This window comes from Typopeltis vanoorti, chromosome 21, assembly GCF_054136105.1.
Source record: "Typopeltis vanoorti isolate ZY-2024b chromosome 21, IOZ_Tvanoo_1.0, whole genome shotgun sequence".
NCBI classification, from domain to species: domain Eukaryota; kingdom Metazoa; phylum Arthropoda; class Arachnida; order Uropygi; family Thelyphonidae; genus Typopeltis; species Typopeltis vanoorti.
Window position 1 is genome coordinate 15,409,645 of NC_143569.1, and position 12,075 is coordinate 15,421,719.

The 12,075-nt window shown below is 36.2% G+C and overlaps 1 protein-coding gene across 4 annotated transcripts in view; it reads right to left on the minus strand.

Annotated features, from left to right (window-relative positions):
• LOC150094641 (tudor domain-containing protein 7-like) overlaps positions 1 to 12,075 on the minus strand; it is a 624,604-nt gene that overhangs the window by 351,783 nt on the left and 260,746 nt on the right. For all 4 annotated transcript variants that reach the window (XM_090410991.1, XM_090410989.1, XM_090410990.1 and 1 more), the window contains exon 9: positions 11,164 to 11,294. In XM_090410991.1, coding sequence (XP_090267117.1) covers positions 11,164 to 11,294 — 131 coding nt within the window. The remainder of the gene's footprint in view (positions 1 to 11,163; positions 11,295 to 12,075) is intronic.

Below are 12,075 nucleotides of genomic sequence, written 5' to 3' on the forward strand. Positions count from 1 at the left end.
TTCTCTATAATTAAGTTTCTCATGATTTCACCTTGATGAGGATGAAACACCCTTACAAACTGATCACTGAATACCTCAAAAATGTCTTCTGCAGCGGTTATATTTCTACCATTTTTATCATCTCACAATAATCATTCTTCTTTCTACTCTTGAGATTACTAAAAAACTTTTTTAGTAATCACCTAATTTGTTTTCTGCTCACACTGCACTTTTATTGTCCTTACTGTCATGCTCCTGGCTTCTTTACACTTTTCATGTAGCTGATTTTCATCTTGTACTTCATACAAAGTGCCTTCTTCAAGCTGTCGTGCTTTATCCCCTCATTCATCAATTTCATATCTATCTTATTCAGCCTTCTGACCTTCGGAATACATTCACACACTGTTGCTGTTATGAATTTCTTTGTCAGTTCCTAAGCGGCATTTATTTCCTTACCACCCAACTCCTCATTTCATGTTATAGTTCCAAGTTGTCTCCATAGCTTGTCAAAATTACCAGCCTTGTACTTCCATACATATACTTTCTTCACAGAAGTCTGCATATGGCTATCCACTACCCAGATGATCACTTCATGATCATGCTCACTAACTGGAGAAAAGTGTGAAATCCCACTCACAATTACATCCACTGATGAAATTATCAAATCTAAAATTCTCAATCTTCACATGCTCTCTTTCTTTACATGCTGCCTGAGATAATTGTCTCTCAAGAACTCAAGAAATTTATTTTCCTTATTCCCAAATGCCCTCTCTTTATTCCAATCTATATCACCATAATTAAAATTGTCCATAATAATTACCCTTCTTTTGTTCATTATCCCCAAGTTGTTTACGTTTCTTCATCACCACCCTCCCACATTCCCTGACCTATAGCAACATCCACTTAAATATGTCTTCCTGTCAACCTCCACCTCACACCCACTGTCACTATTTCCCTCTTTCAGGTCTACCTTATGTGGACATAATTCCCACTGATATCATCAGCAGCAGCACTTCCCCTCCTTTCTTTCTATCTTTGCAAAAAACCACCATATCCTTCCACTTCTATTCTGTTTAGGATATCATTGTTAAATCTTGAAAGGTTTATTATATTGTAAAATATTTCATTCAGATTTAACAGCTACAAAAATTCCTGGAGAAATTGCTTGTATATAGGTATAAGTGAAATGGTTGATAAGAAATAACGAAAGAGTCATTTAATTGTAAATTCTCCTATGTAATATAATGCTAAGTGTTCTTGTAAAACTGATAAGAGTTGAAATTTAGTGAAAGTATTATGTTAACATGAGAAAGAGAGATCCAAGTATACAACGAGATAATCGGCTTAAAGAAACGACCCCAGGCAGTCACGTACGCGAGGTCCAAGTTGCGCATGTGGAGAGAACGGTACCAGGTGCAAGAATTTTGGGTGCCGGCCGGAAAAGAGTAACGTAATAGGGAGAACAGCTCAGCAAGCTTGGCGATGCCAACTCGTGGCTTTTCTTTTGTTCGGGATTCCTGTTCCAGTCATTCCAGGAGAAAGTGCATGAGAGCAGCAGAAAAGAACGATGTCCAGTGGCAGCTATGTGGCCAGATAGCGATCCAGTGTAGGCATAATCATTGGTAGCAGAAAAGCCAGCACAAACCGATCAACATGTGAAACCACGTGGACCAAACCCGGCAGAGCAGCTTCGCCCACATTGGAAAAGGTGATTCGTGATCGTAATCACTAGTTGTCCTACTTGAAGACAGCCGACTGTAAGAGAGGGTAACAAGCCATGTGAATTTTTTCAGAAGATAGAGAGAAAAAGCAAGAGAGATCCTGATGCTCGGTAATGTAGAAACTTTTGAATTCCTTTGTATGCAAGAAACAGTTAGTGTGCAATAATGTACGGAAATGCTCAGTGATTGAACTTACAAAAATGAAACAGGACTTTAGTATCTAATCAACTAGCAGATTGTCTTAGCTCTGAGTAAGAATTCATGTACAGTGTGGTATTGAATTGCTGAAGTATGTTATAGCCTGATAGTTCTTGAATCTAGAATAAGATTAATGCTTGTACAGGAATGTTAGTTGAATAAGATGAAGTCAGAAGTTTAACTAGTTGTAGAAATTGTTTCACATTGTTTAAGACTAGGAGTAATAAGGTTATGCCTGATTAATCAACTTTCAATTTGTAGGAGAGATTCAGTTTTGTTAAGTGATCTTAATAATTGTATATCATATTAGAGCAATGAATAAACCTTTCTTTTTCTTACCTAACAAACAAACTAATCTGTGAACTCAATGCACCACTCATAAAAATAGAACCAGTGAGAGTTAAAATTTGGGGATAGCTACGACTGCAGTAAGAGTAAAAATATATACGAGTTTTTGTTGTAATTGGGAAATTTAATTGCTTGATTATCGAATAGTGTGTCGTTCTGAGTGTTAACTCCTTGACATGAAGATTCTAATTCTCTTTGGATGGCGCAGCTTTAATAAACAAATTTTTCAAATTCTGACAGAGTTAATTTCAGATTTGTATCCAAGAAATTTGGCTTTATCTGGGGAGCAATTTCTTTGTCAACCAAGTTTTGCACACGCAAGCAATTTAAGTAGTGGCCATAGAACAAAAAGGGTGAAAGCAAGCGCGATAATTTATGTCAAGTAATAGGGATATTAAATAATAATAACAATTAAAAGTAAAAACAAAGAACACGTAAAACAAGAAAGGAAGTGAAAATTGAACATCATCTTCATTCAACTGTGTTTTACTTATTCCAACAATTTTGGAGTGACTAAACTCAATCAGTGAAACCAATTCATCTCCCTTATTTCTAATACCTCTAGCATTTGTAAATAAACACAGTGGTTCACTTGTAAGTCTATAACCTGAAAAATTATATTCTATCCAAGCCGCTTGTTGGTTTTGATTTCTCCACCACACTTGCTTAATCCAATCACCTTTATTACCATATACCTGCTCAGTCTCAACTTCCCCACCCACATCCCAATCTATTCCATTTCTATGTTGATCATCCATATACATACATTCAATACTATTTCCAACATCCAGTCTCCCTGTTTATCCAGACTCCCCCATTTCTCTGTTCCATTTGCATTCCCATTCTCTCTTCATCTCTCTCACTACTACTGTTTCCATTGCGAAGCACTTCTGTGTTTATAATACTACTCTCCAGATTATTCACTTCATCTCTTACTTCTGATCTCTTGCTTGCATCACACAATGCATTCCATCTAGCAACGCTTTCTCCAGTACACTCACTCAATATATTTATGTATTTCCTTTTATTTAATGTATCAAGAGAGACTTTAGGGAGTTAGGGATCCATTGAGGAAGGCCAAATATTATCCGCAATATTTGTCATACCTATTCATGAATTTGTTCTCACTGCCTCCACACATCACCCGCTAATGGCCATCCATCCATTCCAAACATGCACCACTCTATGAGAGAAAAAGCTAGCTCTCACCCCTTCTTGATGGCATTTATGCCCACTCATCCTTTTCCCACCCTCCATAAAATGAAAAATTCCATCTACTAATATCTGATCCTTTCAAAAGTTTGTCTCAATCACATCACCCTTCTTTCTACTGCTTTTAGTGTCTGCAAGACATGAATTTTTAACGGTTCTCATAAGCTACATTCCACCATCCTAACAGTCTTTAACACTTTCCTTTGCCCTCTCTACTGTATGAGAATCACCACAGAAACCAGGAGACCAGAACTACTTACAAATAGCTCAAGTAAGGTTTTATGAAAGCCTTGTAAAGAGGCCAAATTATTTCCTTATCTTTACATGTTAATGTTTGTTGCAGCATTGCAATTATCTTCTGAGCTGTGTTTGCAATCTTTGTTATTTGGCCTTTGAATTTCAACTTCCAATCTACTAAAACTCCAAGATTCCTAGAGTGATTAGCTTCTTCTAACATAACTCCAACACAGTATGATAGTGGAGATCTCGTCACACCAAAGTGCATAACTACATTTATTAACATAGAATGACAGCCAATTTTCACAGACCAACAATTCTAGTTATTCAAATCCTTCTGCAAGTACTGCATATCAGGTGCATTCCTCTTGCCTATCTTTGCATCAGCAAACAGCTGTAAGACACTTATTTATCAAATCCTTCCAATGTCATTAATGTATAAATTGAATAAAAATGGTCCAAGGACTTATCCGTGTGATACACACACCACCAGTTACCTTAAATTTTATACTCTACATCGCCTACATATACACAAATTTTTGATATCTGTCATGCAGCTTTCCCCTTATTCATAGCAATGTTGTATAATCAATCAATCCCATATTCTTCAATTCATGCAACAGCCTTCCATGCTGTCAAAACATTTAGCAAAGTCCAAGAGTTTCATGGTATATCCATTCCTCTTGTCTAACTCAATGGAAAACATAGAATGTGTGCAAGTTAATCAAACAGGACCTTACCTTAGTAATCCCATAGTTCACTGCAAAGTACAGATTAATTGTGAACCCATTTCTATATGCAATACCTAACCAACTTTTCTAAAATCTTCAGCACCACTCCAGAGATGCAAGCAAGTCGATAGTTGGTCTTTGAAACACTGTTGTGCAATGGGATTACCATACATTCTTTCCAAGACTCAAATTATATAGCTCATTCAAAAAGAGTGTTCAGCTGAACACTCTTTGAATGAGCATCTGTGCTGATATCCTCTTGCTAATCAAGCTTTTGCTAATCAGCCCATATTGCCAAATTCTCATTCAGTTTGTGCAACAGCTCTAGTACCACTTCCTTATACTGAGCTCCTTCATCCAGTGAAGAGATAACAGTAAGCTCAATGTTACATACAGCAGGTTGATAGCTTTTAGAAAAATTGGCACTCAGAACAATCTCTTCTACACCCATAGACCATCTGATTTCAGTAGTTATTCTTGCATATTTGTTCTTTCTTTTACTCACAGCATAAAGATAGAATTCTTTTGGATTATCTTTAGCTTGCAGAGCCAGTTTCTTTTTTCTACTCAGACCTGTGTTTCTATACAACAGCTGTGACTCTTCTGGCCTGTTCTTTACAATTTTCATAACTGACATCCTTATGCACATACTATTCCTTCTACATCATCTTCTTAAGAATTTCTGGCTTAATAAAATTTCACATCCATTTCATTCATACTCCGTTTTATTCTTTGGCCTCTAGGGAAACAAAAATTTCGATATTGCATCATTTAAGTATTTTTTTTTTTTAAAACTCTTCCCACACACACTGTGGACATCCTTCCCATCCAACAACTGCCACTATTGTGCAGAATCCAGCATACTCATTAAAGATCATAATATCCTGCTTTGCAGTTCAGCATATAACATTTTCTGAATGGAACATTCATAAACTTAGCCACTTCCCAAAACATACTGCATGATTACTGTCACCAATTGGATGCAAAATAGTAATGTCTGAAACCTCCTCGGACACTATAATCAGATCTAACACTCTTTGACCTTGAGTTCTTTGTCACATGCAGCTTGAGGAAGTTTTCTCGCAGCAGCTCAAATTCAGTTTCCTTCTTCTCATTGAAGAATTATCTTGGGTTCAAGATAATTCTTCAATTATCTAAACCCAAATCAATGTTCAGATAATTACAGTCACCCATTATAATTAATCATTTTACACCCATCATCTTTATTTGATAATGCATTTCTTTATTACCAGCAACCAATCCACTAGGTCTGCAACAACACATCCACTATATATTTGATCTTAGACTCCACCTCACGTAGATGGTTTCAAACTCATTGCCACATGGAAAACTTATATATCCATCCTCCCTAAAAATACTATATCCTTCCACTAGATACCATTAGTATGTCTGCCTCAGATAGCCAGGTTTCATTAATGCCTACAATATGAATGTATTTACCAAATCAACAAATTCTACACCTTTGTTTCTGATACTCCTCGCATTAACGTACAGAGATAAGTTACTAGCATGCCTTTTTGTATACTCTTCTCTGCAGTTTGTGTACGCCGACAAATTGTTGATTTCTGCTCTTATCTAATGCCTTTCTTAAGCAGATATCATTGCACATACTTGATAAGTCTGAACCGCACAAACCCAAAATCATTCATCGTTCTCTCCTCAATTATTTCAGATAATGATATCCATTCCCATTATTAATACAATTGTGGAAGGTATATAAGCAGAAAGGTGACCAATGAATAGTAGTGTCAGGCAAAAAAGGTTATTAACATAGTAAGCAAGACAAAATCAGACTATCAGAAGAAATTAGCTGAGCAGGCAAAAGGAAATCCCAAGGAATTTTTTTTTTCTTTCTTTCTTTTTTTTTCCCCCTCCATTATATAGCAAGTAAGGTATTGGGATTGGATATTATTATTATTACTATTATTAAGAGAGACCTCCAGGGAGTCATGAACTCATTGAGAGAGGCCATACTATTTGCACCATCATACCTGTTCTTGAATTCATTCACACTACTTGCACAAACACCATCCACCGGCAATACATTCCAATCATGCACTCTCTATGAGAGAAAAATAGAGCCCTAACTCCTCCCTTCTTGACAGCATTCATTCTCAACTTCCGTGGATGCCCTCCCGTCCTTCCCACACCCTCCATAAAATGAAAAATTCCATCTACTGAAATTCTGTATAACTCTTTCAGAAGTTTATAAGTCTCAATCATATCATCCCTCTTTCTCTTGTTTGCAGCCTACAAATTCTCAATCTTTTTTCATAATCAGTATTCTACAATCCTGATATAATTTTTGACACTCTCCCCACTGTATCAGAATCACCACAAGGAAATCAAACCTGTGTGCAATAGTCCAAGTGAGGCCTTACCAAGGCCTTGTAAAGAGGCAAAATGGCCTTATCTTTACATGTCAAGGTTCGTTTCAGCATTGCCATTATTCTCAGTAACTGTATTTACAAATATCGACTCATGTTTTACAAGCGAGTGCAGGGGAACTGATGATACATTTGACAAGGCTATTTATTTTAAGTCTCAGCTCTGGCCAAGTCCTAAGAGAATAGAAGTATGACAAAATAATAATTTTGCAAAAATGATGCTCAATGACGCATATCATGGCTTAGTAATTTATCTTTTTTTTTATAATAGAGTGACAGATGAAATAAATGGAATGGCTACACGATGATACTGCTGAATTTTACAAAGCCATTTGACAAGGATACCATATGGAACTGTTATGCAACAAATGGGGATGAATATGAAACTGGTGATAGATAAAAGGGTGGCTGATGAGAAAATACCAAAAAGTAGAATATGGAGGAGCAGAATCCAAAAGAAGGCAGGTGACTATGGTGTGCCATAGGACTCTGTGCTTGGACACTGCTGTTTAATTTGTGCATAGATCATGTAGGAAATAATCTGAAATGAGATATTCAGTTGTTTGCTAATGATACAAAGTTGGATAGGGTAATAATTAATCAAGGTGATGTGGAGAACTTGTAAGATGATTTGAATAGGCTGACAGTATGTGCAAAACAATGGATGTTTTGCACATACTGTCAAGCTTAAATGTGGAAAAGTGTCAAATTATGAATTTTGGGATACAAAGATTACAAGCTGTGCACTACATTTAGAGAACTGTACTCCAGGAAATTGGTGAAGCCAGGGAGAGTTTGGGTTTACAGGGTATAATGCTAAAGTAGCCAGGGTAGCTCACAGTATTACTTGGTAACTGAAGAACATAATAACAAAAGAGAGTTATCATTCCTCTTTATAAAGACTTGATATGACAACATCTGGATTAACGTGAGTGCTCACCTGAATTTCTTGGGGATGAGGAAGTGGTAGAGAGGATTCAGAGGTAAGTGACCAAGATGGAATTGCTCCCTGTGAGGACAGATTGAGGGTTTGTAGGTTGCAAGAGTTGGTTGATAGGCAAAAAAAGGAAAAGATATAATAGAAACATTTAAGTTACTTAAGGGATTTTATACGATTAATACAGGATTAATCAGATTTAACAGTATTATTTAACAGTATTAACAGATAGCTTAATGCAGAATTAATACCCTGTACAAAAGAGATATTTCAGCACTTGGCTAGAGGGAGTAGGACAGGAATTCATCCCTGGAAGTTGTGTAAGAATGTGGTTAGCCAAGTCAGTTGTGAGTGCTTTATCTGTTAATGGTTTCAAGGAGAGCAACCATTTTGCTAATAGTTTAGGTCTCCCACAATGGGTCTTAGGAGTACATGAAGAAGTGCCAATGCAATAATAATATTAATATATTTCAGCACAAGTTTGATGGCCAGAGCAAACCTCATAAATTGAGCAAGAATGTGGTTAGCAAGGGTGTGAGAATGAGATTTTCTACTTGGTGAGTATTGAATCCGTTAGATAGGGTGCCTGTTGTGAGTGCCATAACTGTTAATGAGTTTGAACCAAAGTATATGAAATACTGGTTTCCATAAATTAAAGAACAAAGAGAAATATGGTGATAACTCTGGGGGGGGGCCATAAACTGAGGGATTATTATGCGACATCTCCAGGGAGTCCAAAGACTCATCAAGGGAAAGTGTGCCAACAGCATCAGATGATTGATCCCCTCCAACTAATAACCACGCTCAAACTTGCTTAATTCTTTGGATGTGCCATTAGTAGCAGAGGCTCTACCAATCGACCAAACTTTGTTGGCATCATGTAAAAAGTGATACTGAGTCTGGTTATCATATACAAATGAGTGGCAGTGTCAGCATTAATACAAATGAGCCACAGAACATCATCAAATTTCTGACATGTAACTTCAAGGGGTGTAAAGGATATGATAGAACTACATGAAAAATTTACATCATTACTAACTTCCTATCTACAATTTTCCTCCAAATCAGTCTATTACTTGTCAAGACTCCAATATTATCATTATCAGATCTTATATTTCTATCGTCTAAGGCACAATGTAGCATATCAATCCACCTATATCCTGATCTTCCTCTGGGTTGTTTTCCTGCCAACCTGGCAGAGAACACTTGTTTTGCTAATCTTTCTTCACCCATTCTGTTTAAGTGACCATACCACCTGAGATTAGCTCTGCTAATGCATTCCTGGATGCTGACAATGTTAAATTTTTCCTAATATCCTCGTTTTTAATCTGATATTGCAATTGATGCCATCTGTTCACGCCTCTAATCTTTCTCAGGACTCTCATATCTGCAGTCTCTAGTCTTTGATCAGTTTTACTTCTGACCCAGCTCTCAGATCCATAAGTTAAAACTGGTTTGAACACTGTCTTGTATACAGATAATTTCTCTTATTCCATATGAATTTATTCAATTCACTTCCTACCATACCAGCTTTGTTGATTCTGTTGTCTATTTCCATATTTAATTTACTATCTTCACTAAAAATCGTGCCTAAGTAGCTGAAATGTTTTACTTGTTCCAGAGGTTCTCCATTCACAACACAGTTGACATTTTTAATGATTCTACCTATTTTCATTGTCTTTGTCTTTTTAATGCTGACCTTCATACCATATCTATAACAACAGTTATTCAATTTAGTCAGGGAATCTTGCAAACTTGTAGCGGATTTATTCAGAAGTATAACATCATCCGCATAAAGCAAAGAGCTGACTTTAACATTACCAATTCTGATATCATGTTTAATATCACTTTCCTTCATAATGTGATCCATATAGATAATGAATAACAGAGGGGATACTGTACATCCTTGTCTTACACCAGATTTAACATTAAACCATCTTCCTGAACATCCTTCAATTCTAACTACTAACTTACAACTGAAATACAGACTAAGTATTGCTTGATATAATGCACCATTGACACCATATAACTGTAGCGTATTGAATAGCTCCTCTCTTGGCACCTTGACATATGCCTTTTCCAGATCGACAAAACTTAAATACAGATCTTTGTTATATTCCCATGCTTTCTCGACTATTTGTCTTAAAGTGAAGATCTGATCCTTACAGCCTCTATTTGGCCTGAATCCAGCTTGTTCTTCACCAAGCTTTTCTTCCACAATTCTTCTCAACCGTTTCTCAAGTATACTTGCATAGATCTTGCCAGGAACACTCATTAGGGAAATACCTCTGTAATTCTCACATTCAGTTTTATTTACTTTTTATATATGGGCACTATTAAAGCTCTACTCCAATCATCGGGAATTTGTCCCTCTGTCCAGGCTTTCTGAACTATGCAGTGCAACCACTGTAAGACTTTTATACCACCATGCTTCAGCATTTCTGGTTGAATATCATCCATTCCTGCTGCCTTTCCACATTTCAAGCCTTTAATGGCTTTTTCTACTTCAAGTATGGATATGTATTCCTGACTGTATGCCTGTTGAGTGTTTTTTTACCACTGTGCTATCACTGCTTGTTTCATTTAGCATTGATAACATCCAAGAGTTAATTAAATCTCATTCAGAAGAACTGAGTGATTCCGACCTGCTAAATTCAGATGCACAGCCAGAAGATCCTGAAATATATGAAAAAAATTTAACCACTGATAGTCAGCCAAAAGAGATTTCACAGAAACAATTTGAAAATATTTTTCGTAGAATCGAAGTTTTTAAGCAGCAATGTTTAGAGACTGACCCTCTTGAAGAGAGAACCAGTAAAATTTGCAGAAGAGGCAATAGGACCATACCGTCGGTTGTATGAAAAAAAGGAACAAAATGCCCACCAAACTATGTTAGCTCAATTCTTTGTTAAGAAGTAGAATAATAAAATTTATATTATGAATATGTTTTATTGTCTTTCAACTTCATGGTTTTCCTTTAACTAGGCCCCGAGACATACCTTAATTCTTTTATGAAAAAATTAAGATTCAAGAAAGAAATTTGAGCAACAAATTGTACTTTTCCCAATAGATTATTGTATTCGATTAATGTGTTTGATTAATATGCCTGTTTTAAAGAACACATTAGGTGCACTAATCGAGGGATTGCTGTAGTTCATAATTTAAAGTTTAACTATTTTTATATTTTTCATGTTTCTTTTCTGCACAATAAACACTAGAAACATCTGGCATCTATAGAGAACTACTGAAAGCATCTGATTTTCATCCAATATCACCAGGAGATATCATTACTATAGTCTGATTTAAGTACATTCTAAATATCAGAAATTGAGGGGGAGGAGGGAGAAACTCACACAACCTTATTTCATGATAAGATATTCTGAAACACTTACCTTGATAAATAGATATTACTATACTTTTTTACAAAATCTAACCAATCAAAAGGAGGTTGTTCCTGATATGTTTGCTTGTACTCATTGATTACATATTCATCCCACAAGCCATTTGTTTTTCCTGAAATAATCTAGAACAAAATTTACAATTTGCATTTTTAAACAAGGTACATATGCAATTTGTATTCTTTATTATTAAACTATTCAATGAATGTCAAATTAACCTGATAAAGTAAAGTTTGAAGAAAATATTTCATAAAGGTTAATAAAAAAAACAATTCATAGCTCTTTTAAAGCAGTAACCTTCACTTAAAAAAAAAAAAAAACAGTATTTGTATCACAATTTATTTTCAAGCCATTTTCTTTTATTAATATGATGAACATCTGACCTCCATGGAGTCACAGACTTATCATGAAAATTACACGCTATCACACACAAAGCTTGCCCAACTGTGCCTTAAAATGATTCAATATGTCTACATCCACAACACACCCAAGCGATGCATTCTACTCAACAACCACTCTCCATGCAAAGAACCTCCTCCTCATTCCCCATGCCTTATACAGTTTCCAGTGATGGCCTCTTCTTCTACCCTCTCTCCCATTCTATGAAAAATCTCTTCCATATCGACTCAATAACAACCCCTGACCAGCTTATATGTCTCATCATATTCCCCGCTCCCTTCCTCCTATTCACGAGGCTCTGCAACTTACATTGTCTCAATCTGTCCTCTTACTCCACATTCCAAAGACCACCTTTGTGAATTTTCTCTGGACTCTTTCCAATATATCCTGGTCACCGTGAAAATCTGGTGACCAAATCTGTGCACAATCCATATGAGACCTGATCAAAGCCTTATATAACCTCTCTATTTCTGCATGTCAGGGTCCTCCACATCATTGTCATTGTCT